This window comes from Hemibagrus wyckioides, linkage group LG18 (assembly GCF_019097595.1).
Source record: "Hemibagrus wyckioides isolate EC202008001 linkage group LG18, SWU_Hwy_1.0, whole genome shotgun sequence".
Classification (NCBI taxonomy): Eukaryota; Metazoa; Chordata; class Actinopteri; order Siluriformes; family Bagridae; genus Hemibagrus; species Hemibagrus wyckioides.
This window is the reverse complement of record NC_080727.1, coordinates 24,112,368-24,140,259: the sequence shown is the minus strand read 5'-3', so window position 1 is coordinate 24,140,259 and position 27,892 is coordinate 24,112,368. Positions and strand designations below refer to the sequence as shown.

The 27,892-nt window shown below is 41.1% G+C and overlaps 1 protein-coding gene across 11 annotated transcripts in view; it reads left to right on the top strand.

Annotated features, from left to right (window-relative positions):
• The first annotated feature begins 271 nt into the window (after positions 1–271).
• Positions 272–27,892, top strand: part of cadm1a (cell adhesion molecule 1a) — a 312,964-nt gene continuing 285,343 nt past the window's right edge. For 5 of the 11 annotated variants that reach the window (XM_058414930.1, XM_058414929.1, XM_058414924.1 and 2 more), the window contains exons 1-2: positions 275–476; positions 640–767. In XM_058414930.1, coding sequence (XP_058270913.1) covers positions 695–767 — 73 coding nt within the window. In that variant the 5' untranslated portion in view covers positions 275–476; positions 640–694. Of the gene's footprint in view, positions 477–639; positions 768–14,516; positions 14,586–27,892 lie in introns of those variants that run through there. The other 6 variants (XM_058414928.1, XM_058414927.1, XM_058414921.1 and 3 more) reach the window with 5 other exon arrangements.

Genomic DNA, 27,892 nt, shown 5'->3' with positions numbered 1-27,892 from the left:
ATTGTAAAGGCTGTGATATAAGAGGAATTAAATAGGAAAGTGATCCACTTTGGTGTATATTTTCCCTTGTTATAATATTAGATACACAATGTACATATTATGTAGGCAGCTTGTAAAGAGACGTTTTTTTTTGGATTTTAAACAACAGCAGCAATCGAAGCAGATTAAAATTCGCATTCCATCAATTGAATCAAACATGTTGGTTGAAGGAGTCGGTTCTCTAAAGCGAGTCGCGGTGACCATCACTAATGCAAATTGCTATTGTGCGACACCATTGTTTTCTCACAGGACAGGAGCAACGGTCAAGCCAAAGGAGGGATAAGATATAAAAGTCTCCGCGATACACTTTGACTAAACAAACCTGACGAAAATACATCTTTGTAAAAGAAAACTTTATATGACTATTTTTTCCAGTCTTCACTATATCCGTTTCCTCAGTGTGGGTTTTGTTGTTTTATGCAGCTTCATTCAGCACAGTAAGTGAATGCGTCACTGCACTATAACATTAAAGAGGACAATTATTGGTGTTCAAAACAAGGAGTTTTTTGTGAGGCTGTGAGAAACGCAGATTGTGAATGTGCCGTTGTTCCCTCCCCCTGCTCTCTCTCTCTCTCTCTCTCTCTCTCTCTCTCTCTGAAGGTGAAGCGACTCCAAACTCACAGCGGCGTTAGTAAAGAAGAAGCAGGTGTCCAACATGGCGAACGCGGCCAGCGGAGCTCTTGCAAGTCTCCTGCTTTTATCCACGATTGCGGCAGCTGTTCTTCAAGGTATATTCTCACTGTTTGCATCCATTCTTTTTGGCGTTGTCTTTTTGCGGATTCTCTAAACACAATCTAAGAGCGGCAAACAAGCGGCGGGGGCGTGAAACACAGCGCGCGCATAAACACTGCCCTGGATGCGCCATATGGATTGTCATGATGTGGGGAGGAAAAGAAAAGTAACGAAACAAGTTGACGAAACAATGTTTTTTCTTCCTGCATCTTACCTTCAGTTCGGTTGTCGCGGGGTTGCTCCTGAATTAAAAGCGGGTAGATGTTGTTTGGTGTAGATGTGCTGCTTTATTGTAGCATGGCTTGCATGTTGGAGAAGTGAGAGCAGAGAGGAGTCGTGGCGTGGAGTTCGCGCTCGGGGTTCTTCACTTCCTTCTAACGCAACAATGTTCTCTGTGCGTTTCAAATCTCTTGAATATGACGCGACCTAGCAACGGAGACGATCCTGATGAATTGAAAAATAAATAAATAAATGCGTTGTGTGTTGGATGATGGATGGCAGCCTTGGGTGAAATGGGTGATATGAGGAATGGAAGCGCTCGTGCTATGCGGCACGATCGGAACCGACACCAATTGAAATGGTCCGATGTCGCATTTGATGCTGTGCCTGTGTTGGAGGTTAACACCAGTGTGTGGTTAAACTGCGTAGTTAGAAATGGAAAAAAGCCAAACTTGTACGAATATGTAGATTTGCTTTGCCTGTGATGGCGCGAGCGTGTTGGTCCCTTCTTTATGGCAGCTACATCGGAATTACTGTCAGATTTGAGGACTGTGGTTTTAAGCTCACCAGGGTTTTTTTTACACTTTGTATATTGGTCATCTTTTCGCTTTTATTGCTTTAAACACCAGAAAACGTATGCTACTTTAGGGAAGTTCGTTTGGAATGTGTAGCCCGGTGCTGATTCGGTTAGAGTGCGACACGGAACCATGGAGGCAAAATACGCTGTTATTGCACTCCTGGGAGGTAATTTTGCACTTCCCACACTTCGGTCATCCCTGAAAATGAAACACAGAACTGGGAGAAAAGGCGACGCTGTGACAGTGTGAGATCATGTTCTCGGCTACTTCGTGTTCTCCAGTGATCGAGTGATCGAGTAGCAGCAGCAGATCTCTTCCGAGGAGCGCGTCGAGTCTGTGGCATTTTCCCAAAGCGTGTATGAAATCAAAGAGACTGTGTGTGAGTGTGTGTGTGTGTGTGTGTGTGACTGTGTGTGAGTGTGTGTGTGTGTGTGTGACTGTGTGTGAGTGTGTGTGTGACTGTGTGTGTGTGTGTGTGTGTGTGTGTGAGTGTGTGAGTGTGTGTGTGTGAGTGTGTGTGTGTGTGAGTGTGTGTGAGTGTGTGTGTGTGAGTGTGTGTGTGTGTGTGAGTGTGTGTGAGTGTGTGTGTGTGAGTGTGTGTGAGTGAGTGAGAGGGAGAGAGAAGTGTGAACCTGAGTTCATTACGTGCGGTTTAAACGATGTTTGTTCACTCAAAGCAGATGAAGAGATAAATACTCTCTCTCTCGTTCTTATGCAGTTTTCTGGGAGAAAATCTTACATAAACGGCTATTTTCTCTCAGGACGATAAAAGGGTTAAATGTCGTCGGTGGTTCTTTATTCCGACGACAAGGAGACAACTTGCAGTTTGAACCGTGTACATCATACACTCCATGTTATAATAAAATGGAAATTAAACAAACATTTTTTGTAGTCATTTCAAAGCCATATTCAGTCAGGCTAGTTCAAGCTAATTTGCTAACGCCTTCACGTGGCGCGAGCTGTTAAGGACAAGTCGTGTGACGTAGGCAGTCAGCTTTTCACACATCACCGACTATCGATCATAATCGATTACTTGAAGTTGTTCGTTCGTTTTATGAATATTCTTTCTATCAGATTGATAAACAACACAGCTTATTAAGTTTTTATATACAAAATGCTATTGGCTGTATGGTGTTCATTTAGCAAAGCGCGTGCAGCTTTCAGATGTCAGCAGTAATTTCTGATTTTATGAAGACAGTAGGCCATCACAGTTGGAAACAGACATCGCAGGCAATTAAAAGACCATTAGTCGGTTTGCCTTCGCTCAGGGTAATCGGCTGTGGAGAGAAAAATAAATGGTTTAATGCATGCACGAATTAAACCTGGCTGATTTACTCACAATATTCGCAGGTTTGTTAGCAAAACTCACAGCAGAAGTTTGGCTTGCAGAATCTAGGAAACAAAGGAGTCAGTGGGTGAAAACGAAACCACCAAAAAATTCGAATTGCAAATAGCCCACGTCACTTGCAGCTGATTTGGCTTTGCACTGGAATTACAACTCGTGTGGCTCACAAGGACCGAAAACATCCATGCAAATCACCCTGCAACCATCACGTGTCCCTGGGTTAATTAATTGCAAAGGGTCTCACTCAGGAGACGTAAAAACCTTTCACAAGTGCATCACATGGCTGAAATCAGTATTTCTGAGATCTCTTGATTGGATTTGAGAAAAGAAATGCAGCTGTTCAGCCAAAATTTTGCTTTCCTACATATTAGTTTTGTACAAGAATGATCTGTGCAGCAATTTACCACCAATTAGAACCGAAATCACCTCAAATCACATGGAGTCGTTAATTAACTGCAAAGTGATTGCAAATTTGTCATCTGTTATGGTGTGACTTCTAAAAATGACTTGATTGATTCTTGATTCATGCATTTAAAAAAATGTAAATTCAGATTCTATTCTGTTAATTTATGAAATTCTTCATCCAAGATTGCAATATTATCTGTCTGACTGAATTGATTGACCTTTTTTTTTCTTTTTTTTTGCAATTTTGATGCTAGCAGGTTGTTCTACATGTCAGTTTCTATTTAATTATTATTAATGCGATTATCTTTTACCAATAAATCTCAGCTATTCAGCTACATCTTGTCTAATAGGAAAAAAACTCTGATTTTCTACCCTGAACCATTCCTTTAGTCCTATTGTTTAGTCCCCAGTGGTGATTTTCTTAAAAGTCATTTGCATATGAAAGACATAGACCTCGATGTTTAAAAGCTCTGCTTTAACAATAGAGCCAGCTCCCTGTTTCAAGAAGAATTTTAGAGTAGTGGTCACTGCGGAATGTGCTGAGATGTGGACATGGAGCCCAGATTAAGTGTTGGATAAACGTGCAATGTCAGTAGGGACCCTACCCCAGTGGAGGGAAGGGGGGCTTTTTAAAGTTAGGCCTGGGTCTAATCTACAGCTAGGGATCTGCCCCTGTGTGTAGAATTTATTTAAGACTTGTTCCTATGGCAATGAAATGAAAATAGTTTAAGCAGGTTGCCTGTTATTAGACGTTTCCTCCCCTTTGAAGTGTGTAGTATTTGTTTTGCTCCACTTAGCTGTCAGACTAATACCATACAGAGTGAAAATGAAAAATGGCTGGGGGAGCAGCAAATCCACATAAGAATATTTTGGGGATTACAGCTGGAGTCTGCCGTGTCTGCCTTGCTTGTGATTGGCTGCGGTTCTTCACCAAAAAAAAAACAGAGAGATGAGATTCTTTTTCGTTTTTCAGACCCTTATGGTGAAACATATTATTTTCTAATCCATCTTTATTTTCTAAAGTCCATCAGTAATAAAATAAAGGCACGACACCAATTCAGACGGCTGTCTTATTGTTTCTTTGGGCCTCTGCAACAATATATTTGAATTAAATTGTCTTTCTGAGCTTTATAGGTAGAAAAGAAAACCAGCTGTGCTATTCCTTTCGTATCGGGACCATAAGGTAGAAGAGATAATCAATACTAATAGCAACGGAATAATAGATTTTTGTGGAAAACAGTTTCTTTTTTAAGAAGAGAATAGATAAGAAAAGGGATGATAAGGACTTGAGCGAACTCTTGTTATTGACATATTCACATCTACTGTGCACATTTCAGGAATAAAGATGTATTGGAACTAAATGAAGGCAACATCAAGAATTGACCATTACGCTCCTTAGAGACCTCAGTGGCCTTCAGAAAAAAAAAATCTTTCTCTACAGAAAATAGATGTATTTAAATTGTGGTGACTCTCGCCTCGGTACCGCTGGCCTCGGTACCGCTGGCCTCGAAACCGCCGTTAAGCAATTATAGGAAAAAACTGCAAACGCTAAAAAAGGTGAAGGTGCATAAGACCTGCCTACACAGCGTTTACCAATATTGCAACATGTTCGAGTGTTTTATTGGTACTTTCAGCTCATATTTGAGGCACATTAATAAAACAGTGTCAGTTTCTCAAGTCTCAATCAATGCGTTACCACCTGTACCGGCCACTTCCTGCCAGATTAGGAAACGTGATGGATTGAGCCTTAGCAAAGTACATTTATTTCAATCAGTGAGCCATTTAAATGGAAAGTCATTTGCACTTCACCTATTTACAAGTACACATGATCAGTCATTACCAGAAATGCACCTTCCCCGCTTGCTGGAAATTGGAACCATCTTATTAACGGATGGTTTAAATCAGTTCTGCAGGTAGTTAATGAACTGAGGAATTGAATTCTGAAACGCAGCAGCAGGAACAGTACAGCCGCCCACCTAACGCCCCTGCTGGAGAGCAGTGTGAGCATGATGCTGGAGTTTACCATACATCACATTACTGTTCACACTCGCTGACTTCTCATTACAGGACATTATAAGGGCGCATTATATTTACATGCCATGTACGAGTTTTTTTCTCCTTTCTATTAAGGTCAGTCATATTTTACTTGGCAAGGCAAAGCGAGAAGGCTGTATGTATAATAAACTCTGAATACATTTGTATCATACACTGTGTCCCTATACCATGTGCTGCTGAATTCTCAAAGCTGATTGGTTTAGAAGGTGCTGATTCATTTTACTGACAGTAGTGCTTATCACAGGTTCTCATTTTAATACGCTACCATTTCTAGTAAGAGCTACATAATCCAAATGTCATAATAAACAGATTCTAAAAAAGAAATAAAATTGTATGGTAAAGTTTCCTCTAAAGGAAAGGTTAGTGTAAATTTCCCTTTGGGATGAATACATTATCTGTTTATCTGTCTGTCTGCATGTGTGTGTGTGTGTGTGTGTGTGCAATTTATGTATGTTCTAATTTAAAAAAAAATATTGTCATTGACTTGAATGTTAACATTTTTTTAGATCTATCTATCTATCTATCTATCTATCTATCTATCTGTCTGTCTGTCTGTCTGTCTGTCTGTCTGTCTGTTCAGTTGTCTCAGTTTAAGAGTCTGTAATTTAAAGAAAACTGAGAAATGAAAGGTAGGTTTTGTGCTACCAAAAACCCTGAAATTTAATAATAAATTAAAAAAAGTATGTGATGTGAAACTGGATCTTTTTTTAAATATATTAGTGATATAGTGTGCTATAAACATCATTGCTATAAAGTGCAGCACAGTTTCCTGAAGAATTCTGTAATGACGTCTATAACACACTATAAAACAACGTCAGTGTGTTTATACATGATCTTTTATAGAAAGTGTTCTGGTCAGTGATAATAAAGTACACGCTGATTACGGTTGGTATACAGATCAAATATTTTGTGGACTCTGTTTTACCCAGTGGCTTTTTCACAAAAGACTGTCAAGATTTTATTTTCATACATCTACCCCATGAAACATGAAACTCTTCTCTTTTTAGTCAGGATAAAATAAAGGAGTAAATAATAATATTTAGTCGAGCCTTTACTCTTTGGAGAGGATCTGATGAGATGAGGGTTTAGCTGAAATTATGTATGATCACAAATAAAGTCATGAAACTGAATTATTTGGATCAAACTATGCGCTGCTCTTACAAACACGATGCTCTGATCATATAGCAACGGGCTCAGCATGCGGGGAAAAAGTCATTTCGCAAATGGATCCATTCGTCTTTGAACTGGATAAACATGGATTGTGGAGTCTCTGATAAGCTCCAGTACTCACAGCATTTCTTGTAGTACATTAAAAAGTTGACTGTGCAAAAGAAAATATTCAAGTTGTGCAGAGCTATTAGCCTGTTCTGTTAAAGGCTTTGGTGGATCTGCGAGCATTATACAGAGGGCGGTCGTAGCATCTCAGGGGTTAAGCCATTTCACGTCTAAGAGGAATGTCATGAGTTCAAGTCTCAGCATTGCCTACTGGACCCTTGATGAAGGCCCTTACACTTCAACTGCTCAGCTGTATAAATGAGATAAATATAAGGCACTCTGGATAATGTCCTAAATGTAAAATACACCGATCAGGTCATAACATTATGACCAGTGCCCGGTGAAGTGAATAAGACTGAGTATCTCCTCATCATGGCCCCTGTTAGTGGGTGGGATATATTAGACAGCAAGTGAACATTTTGTCCTCAAAGTTGATGTTAGAAGCAGGAAAAATGGACAAGCGTAAGGATTTGAGTGAGTTTAACCAAAAGGACCAAATTGTGATGGCTAGACCACTGGATCAGAGCATCTCCAAAACTGCAGCTCTTGTGGGGTGTTCCCGGTCTGCAGTGGTCAGTATCTATCAAAAGTGGTCCAAGGAAGGAACAGTGGTGAACCGGTGACAGGGTCATGGACGGCCGAGGCTCATTGATGCACGTGGGGAGAGAAGGCTGACCCGTGTGATCCGATCCAACAGATGAGCTACTGTTGCTCAAACTGCTGAAGAAGTTAATGCTGGTTCTGATAGAAAGGGGTCAGAATACACAGTGCAGGACGGGTCAGGGCTGTTTTGCCAGCAAAAGGGAGACCAATACAGGTGGTCATAATGTTATGCCTGGTCAGTGTATAATAGCATGCAGATTAAATAGTTTGGATATGAAGGATATCAAAAGCACTGAAAGGATTTGACAGGATTTGGTTTCTTCTGGTGAATTTCATGTTCATTCTGCTGTAAAGATAGAATTAAGTTGAAGTCTGTTATTATTTGTTATACCAGTCTCTCAGAATTCTTGATTGTGATTGGTCAGATGAGCGTTGATTATGGTTGTCTTTAACCCCAGCTCTGACAGTAGCTCCGGCTGCTGTGTTTGTATTAATGCGCTTGTCAGCTGTAGGAACAGTTTACCGAGAGACTTGCACGCTCCGTACACACCCATTCATATAGTGAATTTTTTTTCAGTAAGGAAACTTTGTTTAATCTGGCGAGGCTGTTAGTGTAATCTGTTCACTGGGATGCCAGTTTGTTGAGCAGTGTTTAATATTTGTATGGTTTATAGCTTCAAAAGATAATCCAAGGCAGAAGTACAGAAGAGCTGTGTTCAGATATTAACCCTTTCATGTCTTGTGTCCACACTCATGAACAGTTACTGTAGACTCTTTTTTATATTTTAGGAAATCTGAGATTTCACCTCCAATTCATGTGAGATCTTTAGTGTACAGTAACAAAACATCTGTAGATCTTTAGACATTTAGTTGTTTTCAAGCTTTACTAGATTTCTACAGAATAAAAATCAGTTGTGTGACGTGTCAGAGATTTAAAAAGCAGTTTTTTTTCTTGTGTGTGTGTGTGTGTGCGCACGTGTGTGTGTGCGCACGTGTGTGTGCGCACGTGTGTGTGTGCACGTGTGTGTGTGTGCACGTGTGTGTGTGTGTGCACGTGTGTGTGTGCACGTGTGTGTGTGTGTGCACGTGTGTGTGTGTGCACATGTGTGTGTGTGTGTGCGCACGTGTGTGTGCGTGCACGTGTGTGTGTGTGTGCGCGCACGTGTGTGTGTGTGCGCACGTGTGTGTGTGTGTGTGCACGTGTGTGTGTGTGCGCGCACGTGTGTGTGTGTGTGCGCACGTGTGTGTGTGTGTGTGTGAGCGCACTTGTGTGTGTGTGTGCGCACGTGTGTGTGTGCGTGCGCACGTGTGTGTGTGTGTGTGCGCACGTGTGTGTGCGCACGTGTGTGTGTGTGTGTGCGCACGTGTGTGTGTGTGCGTGCGCACGTGTGTGTGTGTGGACATGTGTGTGTGTGTGTGTGTGTATGTGCACGTGTGTGTGTGTGTGGACGTGTGTGTGTGTGTGTGTGCACGTGTGTGTGTGTGGACATGTGTGTGTGTTTGCACGCACGTGTGTGTGTGTGTTTGCGCGCACGTGTGTGTGTGTGTGTGTGTGTGTTTGCGCGCACGTGTGTGTGTGTGTGTGTGTTTGCACGCACGTGTGTGTGTGTGTTTGCACGCACGTGTGTGTGTGTGTGTGTTTGCGCGCACGTGTGTGTGTGTGTGTGCGCACGTGTGTGTGTGTTTGTGTGCGCACGTGTGTGCGTGTGTGCGCACGTGTGTGTGTGTGTGTGTGCGCACGTGTGTGTGTGTGTGTGTGTGTGTGCGCACGTGTGTGTGCAATTTATGTATGTTCTAATTTAAAAAAAAATATTGTCATTGACTTGAATGTTAATATTTTTTTAGATCTATCTGTCTGTCTGTCTATCATTTCAGGCATACTGTTTGGTTCTTTTTAAACTCACAGACAATCTGTTTACTTCCTAAAGTTAAATAATATTTGACATTTAAGAACGTAATCATGCGCATCAGTAATTAATGTGTGAAAGAAGTAAAGCTACTTTTTGGGTAACGTCCTAAATTAGTTTTTTTTTTTTTTTTTAAATCTGATGTTACAGACTCGGCCCCACACATTTATCAGTGGACACGAAAGAAATGTAAAACCGATAGCTTCTACATGATAAATCACTTTTGATAACAGAAGCTGGAGATGGAAGCTAGAATTGCGCTCGTATCGCAGCCGATAACGCATTCGAGATTCATTTGAATGAAGGTTGTAGGATCACAACGAGTGAAAAGTGATTATCCTTCAGAACGGGATATTAACTTTTTAATATGAAGTGCACGTGAGTGTTTGGTCTAGATTTCCCGTGTAGCACAGCAGGGTTTAGATCAGGGGCTTCGTTACTGCCTCAGAGTTACTGCTATTTAGAGAGACTAAGAGTTTCTGATTTTGTACAGAAAGCAGATATTTGGTCTGGCTGTCCCAACCTAGCTGTAATAAAATAAACGTTCTTGATAAAGCAAAATAGGTCATGTTGTCATCTCTCGTGTCTGTCAAAAACGCAGCGCGGCAAACTCACGCGGATGATCTTCAGCTCGTCTAAACAGCTCCACAGGAATTCGCTGTTCTAGAAATGTCATCCCTCAGGTCACCAACAGATTATAAATAGCCACAGAGTTTGATGGCTGAGTACACTGTATGCCCTTGGGGGACATTCGTCTTGTGTTGTGGCGTTATCAGAGCCACGTTACGATTGCATTTACTGATTAGTGAAGCATTAGGCTTTTCTCCGAGGCAGAATCGAAAGCTGATCGGTGGATCGGAAAAACCTACGGCTACGGTCTCGAAACCTTCACAGGTTGTGATGGAGGCTTTCTGACATTGCGATTTCTTTTTCATGAAAAATTCACTTAGAAATCACAAGGTATCTTCCTAAGGACTTCATGACACATGTATGAGCATGTAATAACTTATTTATAGAACAGGGCTTGGGAATGAAGGCAGCATGATGGCATTAGATGCATGATTAAATGTGAAAGTATTAAATAAAGAATAAGGCACCTGAGGGTGCGCTGGTATAGGAAAATAATCAACTATTCAGTGTGATGTGGCCGGCTAGAGAGCAGAGGTTTTTTCTTCCTATTCCTCTTATGCCAAAGTAATTTGCTAATTCTTACAGTTTTTAATGTATTATAGAACGGCTCCTTGTAGTTTTTATCCATTTATAGTTACGCTACATATTGTGCTCATCTTCAGTTAGAGACTTTATTATTGTGGTGGATCTGAATGAGATGCATGGTGAGAGAATTCACCTCAGATGGAAAACCAGTTCCTGACATTACACACACACACACACACACACACACACACACACACATTTACACCTAGAGCCAATTTAGCATAGCCAGTTCTCCTACAGGCATGTTTTAGTACAGTGGGAGGAAATTGGACGGCCCACACAGACACAAAACTCCCTCCGTAAATGTTCAATAAAACATCTCTACAGAAACGTTCATCAGAGCAACGGTTCTCTAATGGGTCTTTATTAAATAACAGAACTGTCTTTTTTACGTACGTTTTTAATTAGCATCCCTGCGAGTTACTATGGAAAAACACTCTTTAATATAAACCTATGTTGTGTATTGAGATATCCAGGTTATCATGTATTGTTACTCACAGATTAAGTGCTAAAAACTACATTTGTACCAGTTCCTCCTTATTCCTGGTTAATATGTTGTTTTGTTGATAATAAATGCATTAAACACAGGGTTTTTTTAAACGTGTCACTGCGGTTCTCCAGGTGCCTTGTATTGTGCTATCTTTTTGAAATATTACCCAGCTGTAGTTTGAGCAAATGAATGGACAAGGTAAGCTGGGAAATGAGGTCACGGGTATCTGGCAACCCGTGTATACGTTTAAGTGTTGAGGGAGCGAGCTGTGATGACATGTTTGTGCCATCGTGCCAAAGTAGGAGGAGCCGCTTGTGTACCTGGAGGTCGGAACAAAAAACACTGCAGCTAAGCTAGCCTTGATGATGTGTTCCTGAAGTCGTCTGGTGAATGCGACTAAATGACTAAATCATTGGCATTCAGACAAGTGGAAATTCAGTGGACTAATGAAAGGATTTGTTTCAGACGGAGCCTTTTATCTTAAACAAGTGTCACAAGCGATACGCGATTGTGCCTGGATGCATTATTTTGCATAAAAGCGCCCCAAGCACTCTCTCCCACTTAGTTCTACTTAGCTCTCTGACAGCCATACCTTAATGCCGAGGCAACAAATAATCAGCTGTGAAATATAGAAACTGATGATGCGTTATAGAGGCTCCTTCGGTGCTCAGTAAAAAAAAAAAAAGGCCATAGGCAAATTGTTTTTTCATCTCGGCGTAGCGTGGAGTTAATCCGGCTCTGTGATGGCTTGCGTCACGACTGTCTCTGTGGAGACGACATCATGCTGTAAAAGCTCTCCAGGCTTGAGACCATGTTTATGTAAATATGACTACTTCAAGTCGTAAACTTGCTTTTGTTATTGTCATGTAATCCCTAACACATCTCAAGATCTCTTCAACACTCTCCTGAATTTCAGTTTTTGAATAGTGGAAAAAGCAAAATATTTTTTAACATACACAAGGTCACAGGGACCCTGGGGTCTATCTCAGGGGACTCGGGGCACAAGGCTGAGGGCACTTTGAATGGGGTCGCAATCCATCACAGGGTACGATCACACACGCTACAGATCATTTCGAGAGGCTGGTTAGTCTTAGTTTTTGAACCCAGAGGAAACCTCTGAAGCACAGGTAGAACATCCATACTCCACACACAGGGGGCAGAGTCGGGAACCGACCCCCAGCATCATAGCTGTGTGGCTAACCTGCTGACCACTAAACCACCAAGCTCTCCACAAATTACCATCATTTTAGAAATAAACTGAAATAAAGCATTCTGTTAGAGGAAAATAATCAACAACCATCCCGACATGGATTATTTTTAGATAACAGCACATTTCTTATCAGCAATTTGCTTTGTATCATGCTTTTTTGTTTCCTTTTTTTGTTATTGCATTAAATGTTGCGGAAAAAAGTTGGTTCCGATTATGAATTATGTTCCTCATCCGCCTTCTCTCTCTCTCTCTCTCTCTCTCTCTCTCTCTCAGTCAGTTTATCGGTCATGTGGACAGAGAAGGACATGTCTGCCCTTTCCTGTGTAGAAAAACGTTCCATTACATAGCTCTGACACTGGAGCAGCAGTAATACTTTAAGTTCCTAAATGACACTTCTTTTTTGTCCACGTGTTAATAGACGTAGAGTATGTAGATCATCTGCTAAACTAACCCCTGGGAACGAGCTGGTAGTTTATAAACGACAGCATATTAGAGCTAGGAGCATGAATATAAGCGTGCGATTTGTCAGAGCTGCAGGACAAGACTGGACAATTTAACAGCAAAATGAATTAAATGTAATATATTAATAAAATGAGGGGAAAAAAATAATTTAATGGCATACTGTATTGTTCCAAACAGAAAGAACTGTTTTGTTAATTAATTAGTGAAACAAATGGATCAGACCTAATGTTTATTCAAGAAAAACCTGAGAGCGAAAATGAAAGAAAAACTTTTACATATTGCAAATGCAAATAAATTTACACCAATGTTGTTTTGCATTCCTCATTCATCAGCATAAAGCTATATTATACATTTAAAGTGTAAAATGATAACTCTGTAAAGATATATATCTCTGTAGACTGTTTATATCCCGACACACTGGTTATCATTGACCTCTTATGTGACTTTACATTTCAAACTCTGAGGGCTGTGACTTATTTTAGTTGTTATGGAGGAATACACAGTGCAGGACGGGTCAGGGCCCAAAAGGGGGACCAACGATATGAGGCAGGTGGTCATAATGTTATGCCTGGTCAGTGTATGTCGTACAGTATAATACATAATAGAAAGGAAGCAAAGTGAAAATGATGTTTTTATACAGAGATGTACTGAGAATAATGCACAACTTTTTTTTTATTTGCACCTCGTTAAAAGTGTCAGTATCGTAGAAATCCTGCAATAAAATCCGCACAAATATGGTCAATAGGATTATAGTCGGAATGTTTGTCCTGTTATATATCTCTCTGTGGCCCCCAGCCGTTCAGAGACCAGACATATTTGGGCTTCAGACATGAGCTGGGGTACATGAGCCATCTGGATTTCTTTCCTTTCTTTTTTTTCTATTTTTTTTTCCAGGTCAGGCGGCATTACCCCAGCACAGTAACAAGACAGAAGGCACAGATAGGATGGCTCTGCTTTCTGGGTCAAGTAAAGAGGAAATTGCTGTAGCATTGCGGGATTAAAGTTCAGGACACAGTGTGTGAAAGCCATGCAGAATGAACATAAAGCAGATAGAGGTGAATGAGCAGAAAAACCAAATGAATTTCAGATGATGTATCCGGATATATTTTGTGGCAGGCATCGTAGCGTACGTCTGCGGCTGTGCCGTATCGCAGATAGCGCTCGTGTAGAGCTGGCCGCGGTAGGATTTAGTAATGAGCCGGGAAAAAATGGAGGATGGGCTAAAATGATAGCTTTGCTCAAATTCCCGATTGTATTGTACATCATTCAGTGTTTAGATACAAAACGGTTTTATTGTACTGCGAACATTTGATCAGTTTCATTCAACAGAGAATAAACCTTGCTCTTTTTGTGTACATTGTGTATTCCACACAGAGACGCATCTTTGTCTATTTAAAAAAAAAACACACACACACACACTTCTTGGTTACTGGAACTGAGTGTAGTTTTACAATACTGAAACTGCTGGACGAAATAAAATTCATACACAGCCACCGAATGCTAAAACAACGCCAAATAAAACATAGTCGAGGAAGTAATGCGCTAGAGTCAATGCAAATCGATCTCTAACATTAGCCAATTAGCTAGCTTCAGCAAAGCGTACAAAAATCTCGATAATTAGGTTAAATTAACTGATTAGGCTTCTACAACATTAATCAACCCACTCTGTGTGTGTGTGTTTTTTTCCCATCCTCTTGTCTTAGCCTATTAGCAAGCAACAAAGCGATCAGTAAAGTTCCTAAGTGTGTGTGTGGCATAGAGCTTCGATTACGGCAACAAGCTACGAGGCACCAGCTTGACAAGGGACATTAAACTTTTTGACATTTTCTCAGTTCTATGCACGTAATGTACAATGACAAATCAGCCACATAGTTAGCTTGAATGATTCAGCCTTTCCTCAGCTCCCAACTCTTTGTGCAGTTAATTTCAGGTGGAAATGGAAGTAAAACATGAAACTGTGGGTTTTTTGTCTTATCTACAGTCTCATGAAACGTGTATGGAGAGATTATGAAGCTTGGGAAAGCGTTAGCAGAAATCGCTGGTGCCTCAGGTGAGTTTACATAGCTAGTAGATTTAGCTTGCGTTTGCTAATCTGCCAAAACAGCTCATTTTCACACAGATTAATGCTTTATTTATCTAGTTAGTGTTCCAAACTGTGTATAGCTTCTACTGGCAGTGATACCAGTGACTTGCTAACGTGAATATAGGGTTACACAGCAACCTGCCCAGAGAAAATTAGCCTTTCGTCTGACTCACTTACATAATAAACAATGAAAAGAGATTTTGTTTAATATGTATTGTCCTTCTCAAATAAATAAATAAGAGAAACATTTGCATAAAATAAACATTATACTTTGATTATAACAAGCAGTTTTGCTGCAGTGAGTCTGATTTGATATAAGGCGTTATTCTCTTATCTAGTTTTTTTTTTTTTTTTTTTAATCATTTGTTTGATCAGCAGAGAGCAGCGAGTGTGTGTGTGTGTGTGTGTGTGTGTGTGTGTGTGGGTTCCACACAGTGGTGAGGTTGGGAAATTAGTTAATTAGGACCATTTTTTTGGTGGAACAGTAATGAAATAATGGTTGTTTATTCCTGAGGTAATTGTGCTTTATGGGAAACTTTATGTTAGTGAGAATGTTAGTCAACTCTCTGTGACCTCAGATTATGTCGTTATGTATTTTATACTTTATGTTCCTTGGTTAATTGGACCCGTTTTTTCTTTCTTTGCTTTTTCCTTTCTGCTGCTTTGCTAGTGCCTTGTGTTTGCGCTGAGGAAATGCACAACCCCTTTAGAGCCCTTTCAGGAGGATATAGTAATATTGCTCCAAAGCCTTGATGAATACTGTATTGTTCAGCTGGATTCTTGCACATAAAACTCTCTGTGCTCTACTCTCTAAAAAACTTTCATTATCTAATTACTGAAGAACCCATTAAAAACCTTCAAGACATTATAAATATCAGCTCTCCTCTAGGGTTTCTTTTCTCAATACTTAGAACCTGTCAGACATTTCAGATTTCACTCAGCTGTATTTGTTCAACACTCCGAGGCTCGTAAAGTGTTCTTCGGTTGACCCTCTGGGGAGAGCTTTAAGGTTCTCTGTAGAATTCCACAACAGCATGTTTATCTGTCAGAAAGTGTTACATGTAAAGCTCTTTTAGGTTTTAGGAGGCTAGAATATATGGCACTGAGGCTTTGAGAAACACCTTCATTCTGCTGTCTACTTGTACACTGAGAAGAAAGGAACATGTGGTCAGCCAGATTGAGGAAGACTCTGTTACATCTAGCTTATATTTACTCAACAAGACGGGTTATTATTTGCTTGCAGTAGATTTAATTTAAACAGGTTTTTAACGATGTAGAATGAGTGTGATTAATTCACATACTTTAACCATAAACCAGTTACATCGTGAAATCCCGTGATGATGTCAGCGATGATGTCAGCAATGATGTCAGAATTATAACTGTAGTGTTACATTAATGTGGCTGTTACAAAACTCTGGCTTGATTCTCACCTCAGGTGTGTTGGATTTTGTTCAGGGATTTGGAATTACAGGCTGAGATCATGCTGGATGTATAAAAATAAATTGCGTTAATGTGAATCAGTTCAGTCACGTGGAAATGATGTACGCACTTGTTTTGTTTTTTTTTCACTGCAGGTTCAATAAAGCTGTCTACTCTCTAAGAAGCTTGAATTATCCAGTTACCCAAGAACCCTTTAAGAACCTTGAAGATATTTGAAACTCTTCAAGATGCTTTTAATATCCAGCTATCCAAGAATTCTTTAGGAACCTGATGCATGTAGAGCTTTGGAGGCTGTCACGCTATTGTACCAAGGCTAGCAGAGTACAATAAGCCTGTTCTACTCTGTACTTGATTGTTAACCAAGAACCCTTAAGAACCTTTTACCCAGACAGTTTAGTGAAATTTGACATTCTAAGAAACTTTCATTATTTATTTCCCCATGAACTATTTAAGAACAGTCAAATATTTACCGAGAAAAATCACCAAAATTTTAAACATTTAAAAAAATGGCTTATTCAGTTACCGAAGAACCTTTTAGGAACCCATGTTTACCAAGGCAATGGATTAAAACTCTCTAATGAATTTATTCAGTTTCTGTGAACCCTTTAAGAACCTTTAAGTGTTTACCAAGAAATTTGAAATTCTAAGAACCTTTCATTATGTAATTGCCCAAGAAACTTTTAAGCACATTTATACACTTACCAGGACAATTTACCAACATGTGAAACTCTAAGAAACTCTTTAGTCATCTGAATATCCAAGAACGCTTTAAGAACCTAAAAGAATTGCTAAATAACAAAATCCTATTTTCTTTTTGTTAACGAGAACCTGCCAGGCATTTCCCATTTTATCACTGAAAGGTTCTTCAAGGGTTCTTTGGTTGTCCTTTAAGGTACAACTCTACACCATTCCACTCAACACTAGTGTTTGTTCTGAACCTATAATTACCAAATTACCCAAGAACCCTTTAAGAAGGTCTGCTATTTTTGTTCTACAAGCCCTCGATTGTTCTAACAGCGCTCTCACGCTGAATTCCGTGCAATATAACCCACTCCTTTGTGAGAACTAGCATTTAGCCATAAGTGAAGTCTCAACACCTCAGCCTTTCTCTTTTTTTTTCTTTTCCTTCCCAACCATCTTTAACCTTTTCACACCGTCTTGTAAGCACAAAGCCGAAGCCCGAGACTGAGCCGGCAGGTAGAGTGAATCTCTCAACAGATCCCTAAAATACTTCCTGCCTCTCACAGCAACCCCTCTTAAATTTATCTTGGAAAAAAAAAATCTTTTTCTTTCGATCGGCTGTGTCATCCCTGTTCATCCCTGTTTCATGGTACGCTGAAGACTGAGAGACGCACGGCAGGATTGAGAGCGAAAAGGCTTAATTTTACCTTCCTACCTTCAGGATCTAAAGCTTTGATATATATTTTTTATTTCTTTATTTCTTTTTTGGAAAGACTTTCTGTCTGTAAAAGTAGGCAGCAGTACTATTCTGTGTGATTCCAGGAATTATTTCTCATGTTCTCAGAATTGGAAGTCCAACTTTTTGACTCCTCGGAATAAAAAAGACAAAAAGTGTGTCCGATCATCCCGGTTTCCATGGCAACCGGAAATCCCAGCAGGGTTTTGTGGCATCACCAAAAGTGCCATGAACCTCGCCGTCCATGATGTATATGTCTATTTCCAGTTTCAGAATGGCTCCCCTGCCGTTATATCAGTCACACTAATAGATAATTCATGCTCCGATGCCCACGTCTGCACAGCCGCAATCGCAAGAGAGCAGACGCCCGAGCTCTCCGGCCCTGCCGAGAGGTGTTTTTCTTTTCTTTTTTTTTTTTTAATCAAACTTTCAGGCCTGCGATACAATCAAGACTCTCGGAAACAGGGGTTTCGGGGTGCAGACTGGATATCGAGAATAATCAGTGGTGAAAAAGAAAGCCTGTAATTTTTCCATTTTTTTTCTCCAAATAATAGGACCGGATTGGTGAAACACGGCGCGTTCGGAGAGTTGAGAAGAGCATGAGTTCTGATTTAGCAAGCTTTCCGTCTTTGGAAACATGCTGAAAACATCGCTGCGAGATTTTTGGGTTTTTTTTTTCCAGCACATCGTAACCCCATTCATTTGAAAAAGAGTGAAGCACAATTAGGACACTTAGTGTCTGTGCCTTACTGCTTCAGTGGCATGTGCCCACATCATTGTGCTTCTATTTGGACATAATTGGCGTAATTAAATCTAATGACTTCCTTTTATAATGCCGCGGCTCTATAAGTGGCATGATAAAGTGCTAAGAGTGTTGCATCCGTGCCGAGGCTAATGGGACGTGATCGGAGTTCATAGTGGCGTTTGGCTAAGCGTGCCCGTGCCATCACGCTAGAAATGTCACCGTCGTGCTCGACGAAATCCTAAATTTTACACCTTGTATCGATAATTGACCTCATATGAAGATGTTTCCATTGGAGACAAAACGCTGGGCGCCTCTCGGCGAGCTGGATACACAAAAGCTGCGGCTCCATGCGGTCCTCTAGACTGTTTATGCAGCATGTTTGCGGAGGCAGCGAGAGGGCGAGCTGATGTGGCGATATAAAGCCATCCGATGCAAACAGTGGCAGGCTATTACTCTTCCGTGCCGCTCGCTGCATACCGCTGTATTATCGGCAAATACCTCCTCCGAAAGCATAGCCCGCATCAGCAGTCTTCATGATCAGGGCCGTTAAACACGGATAAATATATTTTAAAGGTTCACAGCGAACAGGAAATCCTGTCAGCAGCACCGTAATTAGATGTGTTTCCACTGGAAATGCAGCTGTTCGGTGAGAAATAAAACACAACAGGGTGTGCTGTTACAGGAAAATAATCAATGGCTGTGCGGTGTCAGGAGCGGTTACTCATACAGCCCCAAGGTTTAAGAGATGCTTCTTCAGGAGCAGCGTGTCCTGAAGATTTTTATTCCAAAAACAACAGTTTATCAATAAAAGATGCTATTTTATTAAAAAAAAAAAAAAGACGCATCATCCTTTTTTATCTGTTTATAGTTACGTTTCATGGGATGGATTGAACCTACTTCCTGTTAGAACTTACGTTATAGCAGATACAAATAGTCGATCTCTTACCAGACAGACAAATAGATAGATAGATAGATAGATAGATAGATAGATAGATAGATAGATAGATAGATAGATAGATAGATTAAAAAAAGAGATAGCAAGAGGGATGGATGGATACATAGATATTTAGATGGACAGGTAGGTAGAGAGAAAGAGAGAGGGAGGGTGGATGGATGAATAGATAGATAGATAGATAGATAGATAGATAGATAGATAGATAGATAGATAGATAGATAGATAGATAGATAGATAGATAGATAGATAGATATCTAGATAGATAGATAGATAGATGAATTGAATTGAATTATTAGAAGAAGCGTATTAATACCTTCTGAAGTGTAAGTAAATGTTCTGACCAATGAGAATGGAGAGTTCTGCAGCCATGTGGTGAAGGATTTTGATATTAATTCTATGCTCCTGTGGTCCAGTTTTGGAGAAATCTCTTGAGGAACTCAAAAGGAAATTCCAGCTAATGTGCTGCAGTATGTGCCAGCTAATAAAGTACATTAAAGCTTGACTTTCTGTCCAGTACATCACTGCTGTGATAATATGCATTCACACTAAAAATGATTTTATGGATCATTAAAGTCAACCACTTAGCAAACTCTTTGTTAATTGTTATATAATGCTAAATAATTCATGCTGCTTATGTCTTCTCAGCAGATGGGGACTGGAGGGATGGGGAGAGGAACTCTGTTACAGGAAAAGGAACTAGAAGGCAAACCGTTTTCAGAGTCAAAATTTTTATAGATTTGCGAGATAATGAGCAAATTGTCCCGGTCCGCTCGGCGCTCGTCTTCTCTCCGGGTTGAAATCCATAGAAGAAACAGAAGTCTGATCTTTTTGTTTTCCCTCAGGATTAGCCAAGCATTTAGCTAAGTGATATTAATGAGGGCCCGGGTAATTTAGTGACTCCAGCAAAGGGGCATCTGTTCCTTTAACAAACAGAGAAAGAAACTGTTCCATTATCAGAGCGCCTGAGACATAGCATGTGACACTTCAGATCCAGAGCTTGAGAAGTCTATAGAACATTTCACAGAATATGGAATAAAATATTAAAAATGTTTGCGTGATACCCAGAGGTATCAAATCATAAATGTATTAGCTAGCCCCTCGAGTAAAAGAGCGCTCCAGTCTGCTGCCCAGTCCTTCATTCAGCTTCCCATAGACCTGAGAAGATGCATGATGTAATAACGGATGATGAGCTAGTTACTTCGAGGTCAAACAGATCGTGGTTGCTCCCTCGATAAAAAGTCAGCCAGTCACTGGCCAAGGTTTTAGCTAGGAGTTTTTGCGTTCTTTTTTCATATCACTCTGTCAGAGCTCTTATTTGACCTTGGCTAGGGAGGGAGAGAGAGAATGCATTGTTTTGATCATCCTGAGGGTTACGGGGTACTCGGAGTTTACTCACTGTAAGCCCCGCCCACTCAGAAAGGGCAGAAATCCTGGCTAAGTACATGTTGACATTGGAAATCACGATTAATGAATACTTTGTGCCACATGTCGAGTCCACACAATCAACATTGGCGTAATTAGCAAGCCATCATCCAGGCTTTAATGAGGATTTCATAATTGTCTAAAGTAATGACCTTTCGGGGCGCTGTCATGGTCACCATAAACTCCACAGTTAAAGCTGTTTAGAGGTAGTGCTTATATTTTCTGCCTTTAGCAAACCGCAGGCTTTTTTATTTACATGTCCTTGCTTCCTTTTTTTGTGGCAACTTGAAAAGAGCATACTTGCTTCATTTTTCAATAATTACCTTCTTTTTTGTCCAGAGAGAGGACTTGCGGGATGTAACTAGAAATGATTTGTTGTAGCTAAGAGATGTTTCCAATGGGCATCTTTTTGTGTGTGGATAATGTAGAGCTGCACGTTAATGTCATAATCTTTCGAAAACCCCATATATACTACTCACAAAAAGTTAAGGATATTCAGCTTTCAGGTGAAATTTCAGGATGCACCTAAAATGCACTATAACCTTTCCAGGTGAACTTAATTTGACCTTCTGTACACTTTTGAATGCACATGTCCAACTGTTCAGTGTTTCAGTACTTTCTGCATAACTTGCTGTTCTCTAACAAGGTGCTTAACAGCAAAATTCACAACTGGTGTTTGATCCATGAATCCACCAATAAATTTTCTGGTTCAGTTAGAATTGGTATTTAAACAGTCCTCTTCATCATGCTGTTCACATTTTGACATCATGAGACCAAGACCACACCTAACAATTGATCAACAGAACCTCACCATTGTGAGGCTTCAAACAGGATGTTCTCAGAGGGAAGTGGCCACTGAGCTTAGAGTGTCACAGAGTGTCATCAGCAGGTTGTGACAGAGATACAAAGAGACCGGAAGAGTCACAGAAAGGCATAGAAGTGGACGTCCTTTGGCCACATCCCACGTTGATGACCACTTCATTGTGAACAGTGCCCTGTGGAACCGGATGATGAATGCCACTCAACTTCAGGCACATTTAAGGGAAGTGAGAGGAACCCAAGTGTCACGTCAGACCATTCGAAACCGTTTACATCAGCGTGGTCTGCATGCTAGACGACCTGCAAGGGTACCTGACCACACCACCAGGCACAGGCGTCGGGCCAGGGAGCATTTACGCTGGACGAGGGACCAGTGGGCCTCAGTGCTGTTCTCTGATGAAAGTTGATTCATGTTGAGCAGAAACGATGGACCCAACGACGTTGGAGACGTCAAGGAGAGCGCTATGCATCAGCCACTGTTGTGGTGGTGTTACAGTCTGGGCAGGTGTGTCCACTCAATACAGAACTGCCCTACATCTTGTGAATGGTACAGTGACAAGCCAATACTACCTGAATAACATTAATCCAGTCATTGTGCCCCTGCATGAACAACACAGACCTAATTTCATCTTCATGGACGACAATGCTCCAGCTCATCGAGGTCGCATCATTAGGGAACGGCTGCTGGAGGCTGGGGTACCTCAAATGGAGTGGCCTGCACTTTCTCCAGAAATGAATCCCATAGAAAACCTCTAGGATCAGCCGAGTCGCCGTGTAGAGGCTCGTAACCCTGCACCCCAGAACCTCAATGACCTGAGGGCCGCCCTTCAAGAAGAGTGGAATGCCATGCCTCAGCAGACAATAAGTCGACTCGTGAACAGCATGAGACGTCGTGGTCAAGCTGTAATTGATGGTCAAGGGCACATGACAGATTATTGAGACATTGAGATTTTTTGTTGTGGTATACCCACCACTGTTGTTGGCTTTTGTTTCAATAAATTGTTTGAGATGAGGAAATCACCATTGCAGCTTCTACTTAAATGCCCTACTTTCATGATATAATATCACTGTAGTGTGAACTTTTTACATTTTCCATAAATTTCACCCAAAAGCCAATTATCCTTAACATTTTGTGTGTAGTGTAGTTCCTCATATTAAGGAAAGATATTTGGATGTATTAGTATTTATTGTAGTTTTTTTTATGCCAGGTAATTGCTCCAAGAAGGCAAGGAAGCGTCTCTTTGTTCTTTAGCCAGAAGCAGACGAATTGTTTGTGTTGGGATAGATTTCCGCAGTAGTTTAACTTCACCCGTGCTTTCTACATGGGCCTCGCTGTAAAAGTGTGTTCAAAGCACCGGGGGGGGCTCGGGGACGTTTCAGGAGATTAAAGGTGCACGGTGTAAAAGAACCCAATCGATGCCTTCTGCCTGCCAAGACATTGACCACCTATCGATCTGTAGGCAACAGCGAGGCTGGTGATGCAACAGCTCGCTCGTAACAGATACCCCGTCCATCGCAACTAACTTTAGCGACCTCGAAAAGCTCTGAAAACTCTATCAGAGGCTCACGCTGAATTGCTATTAAGCAACCTTTGGACAGAAGTGCTCATCTCATGTCTGCCATATGCCTCGACAAGCACGCTTCATCATCAGTGAGCACGGGAGAGCGCTAATTTTATGGAAAGCTCCTCATTAAATCAAATATCAGCTGATCCGAGCGCTTTGATGCTCATTGTTTACAGGCGTAATTTAACAGACGCAATAATGAAAAGCGATCACGTCCACTATGCCTGCTTTCCACCGCGATCCCTCTTAGCAAGCGCAGGCCGCCAAAACCCACACGTCGAATGCAGAGCGTCTGATATTTACGCACAAACATGGCACACGGCGTCAGCCCACGTTGTCATTAGCCCCTGTCTTTCCCCATGAGCCAGGGCAGGTGCTAATCAGCATGCTAATTGTAACATTGTGTTATTGCGCGATCCGCAAGATGAAAGGCAGGCTGTATGGCGAAGGAGCCAGAAGAGGAGGGGGTGAGGTCCGGTGGGGAGGCCGCGGCCGCTCTGTCTCATCGTGACGTCTGGCATTTGCGCTCATTACCGCGATTATGTCTTCCAGCTCTCGGCATTCAGCACCACACAGAGCCGCACGCTAGCCTTCCGAGCGCCAGCGAGTGCTTTAGCGTAGATTGTTTGTCGATTGTCTCTACAGAACAGCTCCAATCCAGGTCTGGCTTTATTCCTCGCTCTTGAAGAGCTCCTCTGATGCAGCCTTCTGGAAAATGATCTCCAGGCATTGTGAAGGTGTTGTTCTCACTTTTCATGCTTTACTAGAGGACATTTTAATCAAACTTGTCAGATTACTGTGACATAAGAAGGAAAGGAGCTTAGCTAACGTATAGTATAAGCTTCACACTAATTTGCTTTCTGTTCACACTTGCATCGCATCATGAGGTTAGGCTGTTTTTTTCCCCAACATCTTTCCACTTCTGTTGTCAGGTTTGAAAGGGCCGTGTATAATCAAGTACCTAGTCCAGACTGACGTGCATTCATGAAACATGACCACTGAGAAGTCGCAATGATTTCCCAGGCATGTTCACACCTTCACAATGGCTGGGATAAGAAGTGGGGGGGCACAGGGAGAATGGACATGTAAGGGAGGTTTGTAATCTTAGAATAGCTCATAGCTCACTATAGAGTGTGGTGCATGTGTAATGAAGCAGAACATCTCTGGCTTTATGGTTCTAGCAAGGGTTCATGCACAGCAGTCATACACTTCAGCTCCGTGTGTTGAGATATTAAGCTAAAACTAAGATAAGATAAGATAAGATAAGATAAGATAAGATAAGATAAGATAAGCCTTTATTTGTCCCACAGCAGGGAATTTTGAATAGGCACAGTGGTAGAGGGATAGCTAAAGAAAAAAAATTAGAAATACATAAAAGATAAACAACTCGATAAAAATATACAAAGTATACAAATATATAATATAAATAAATAAATAATAATAATAATAACAATTTTCAATCTGTCAAAAATATACAGTAAACAACAACAATAATAATATTTATTATCTATTATTTATTATTTATTATCATCAACAATAATAATAATAATTATAATTATTATTATTATTATTACAAGGACATTGATTTTTTTTTCAAAATCCAGGTCAACATGCTAGCATGTTACACCTCATGCTTATGCTTATACAAAAGGCTTCACACAAAGGAGGAAGTGAACCCACTGGACAAGCAATGCAGTATTTAGACAAACAGCTGGATAGAGTGTTTCAGAAAGATTGCTGATCTCCTAGGATTTGCAGGAACAGTGAAGCAGTCTCTAGAGTTTGCGTGAGAAACAAAGAATATCTGTAAGTGGAACTCTGTACAGCCACACTGAGCAGAAAAGCAGCTCAAAATGCATGCTACAGTCGAACTGAGAAATGATCCGGGCATATCTGATTCAGTTCTGAGAGCGAGTGATTGTAGTGTTAGTTCAGGACATCTCTGGTCATGAAGGAGGACTAGGACCAATTACAGAATGCATGATATGTGAAGTTGTCTTGGTTACAACATGCATTTGATGCATTTAATATACAATACACTCTTTTCTTGGATTAAAAAAAAGAAAAAACAACTTAATATTGAGGGAAAAGTGCTATAAGTGAACCGAGTAGAAATGGTTTTAAATTTGATTGAATCGGAGTGGAACTGAAAAAAACCCACTGATCTGCAGGATCCCTCAAATTAGGCATGTGTAGCAGATCAAAATATATTGGTCTTACAGTCGATGATAACACAATCAACTGTTTAGTTCATTTAGAGTTCATTTAGTGTCCCACTGCGATCTGAGATTGTCCTTAAACACAAAGGTTTTGGTAATGGATTGAATAATGTTTATTGAATTATAGAATTACCGGTAATGGGTAATAAAATGTCAAGCCATGAGGCTAGCACAAAATCCTAACCAGATTTTTAATAGGATTTTTAATAGGCTTCATATCACGGAGGAAGTAATGGCTTGGGCAGAAATGAAAATGCTGTTTAGAGCAACCTCTGGTCAGTAAAAATTGGTAATGAGAACACTGTGGTGTGGACCGAGAAGTGGAGCCTGGTACCAAACTCCACACTGTAGGAGGTGGCGTGAGTCCGGTTGCACCGGAGCCGGGCCGCGATTCCTGCGAATGTGAACGCAACTCGTGTGTCCCAATTGTTCAGGAAGTAAGTAACCTGCTGATGATGATGTCACTAGTTTTGTGTGGCATGAGTGGCAGGGGAAAACCTTGTGTGACCCAGAAGAGGTGAGATGCCTTATTGTGCACAAAAAAAAGGTGAGGTATGTTGTTGTGTTTTCCGTATGGATTTGTGATGTAAGATCACAAATTCTTCAGGGTTCGATAGAATCAAGCAAGTCTGAGACCACAGCAATCAGACTCAAATTCAGACCTCAGCAAATATGTCCAGTGTGAAAAACCCCACCCACCACCCCCCAACAAATACTACAACATGTCATACAGTGTGCCTCAGAGTGGAATTTCATTCTTCTAATTCTAATGAGAATTATCCCTGGCTGCAGTTCACATCTTTGTGACCGAATTCCCAGCTCTTCCATGCCCTTTTAGTCCTGAATGATGATTCGGATGCCTCCACCTTTATGACTTTTCATGCGTAAAATGTAGTTCAGTCCGGAAATGAAGACAGAAATGTCACTCCGGCCTTTCTGCTGCGTGCGGTTTTATTCAAAACTCCTCTCAGGCCACATAATAATGATTTATCCATCGAGTGGGCGACCTCAAGCTGAAACATATTCTTTTCTTGTAATTCATTAACCACAAAGTGAGAACCCGAGACATAACTACATGTTCTTTTCAATTCCCCACAGATTTGAATCAGACACGAAGCGAACAGGCTCACATCTTTGCAATAGCGCTGCCTGTTCAGTGCCAACACGGTTTTAAACCTTTTGCGTCGATTACTCTTACGGATGATCAAAGCTCCGCATCTGCTGTGGGATTATTGTCATTCCGTCTCATTAAAAATCACCAGTGTGTTGCTAGCCACCGAGAGCCATCGTAAACTGAACCAACACAATAAGGACACATTTTCCACACGCCATACAAGTCTATAGGATGTTTGAACGAAACAAAAACGCGAGTGCTTGCCATGCAATTTCTTTACCAGATAAAAGTGAATTTGCTGAATAAGCGCATTGATGCGGATAAAAATCAGTCATTTTATTCGTTATTCATCCGAATCATCTACGGAAGCACCTTTATTACATACCTTGAGCACAGCACTGATGTCTGCAAGCTCCTGATTATTTCTAGTCATAAAAAATGTCCCAAAAGCACAAAATATAATATAACATATAAGCCGTCACGGTGCAGCGGGTCTTTTGAGTGACATATTACTCATATCACCAGGATTTGATAAACGGCACCATTGGATAATAAATGGTGAATAAACCAAATAAATGAGCTTTAATCAAAGCAGTACGTTTATTTTTGCACCATTCATCAAGGTACTTGCGTTTTGGGCATTCCATTCATCAGTCCAGCAGTTGCTGTTTTTTTTTTTTAATGTTTCATTATTCATCTCATGTTACCTGAAAGTGCAAAAAAAAGCCTCTGAAACATGGCCGTGTGCAGGCTCAGGTGAACAGCAGGAGAAATGGAAGGTGGATGATTATTATTTTTCGTCGGTGACTATATTTATAAATGGTTTTAGGCAACATAGGAGTGTCCAGGCTGAACTAAATGAAAAGGCTGTGACTGGCACCTGGTAATTTGAGGGCGAGGCCTCCTGGTCAGAATGAAAAGCTGAAAAAGTGACAGCGTCCTCCATAGCCAGCAGTGGGTCTGGTTTTCTTTTTTTTTTATTTTATTTTTCCCTTTTTCAAGCCCAGACCACACCACATTCCCAGTGGTGCTCATGCATGGAGAGAGAGATAGACAGAGAGAGAGAGAGAGAAAGCAGCGGCTCAAATTCTGCTTGAATTAGCGATGCTCCACATTCACCCCTGAGAGCACTGAAGTCACGGATGTGCTACGGAGATAGGATTACGGCCAGAGGAGTCCAAAGCCAATCCTCCGAGGCCCCATGGTCACCCAGAGAAAGACACAGCCACGGACACACAGGCGGAAATACAAACGGCAGCACTTCATTTACTCACCGCTGAGCTCATATTTGAAGTGAAATGTGTGGAGTTACGCAACAGCAGCTGTCGCCTCGCATCAGGAAGCTCCGCATCCCCTTTAAAAAAGAGGAGCCTCGGCCTGCCTCTTCTTGCCAACTGCCACCGTCTAGCCATGCGAATTCACCAGCAACGGCTCTGGCACAACCCACCCGCTCGTCCTGACCGGACGAGACGTTTTTTTGAGTCGTTTAACACTTAACAAAACACCGATCAGTGATCCACTGTGACAGAGCCGATTCCTGCCACCACGCCAGAGCGCCTTCTAATTTACTTTCAATGC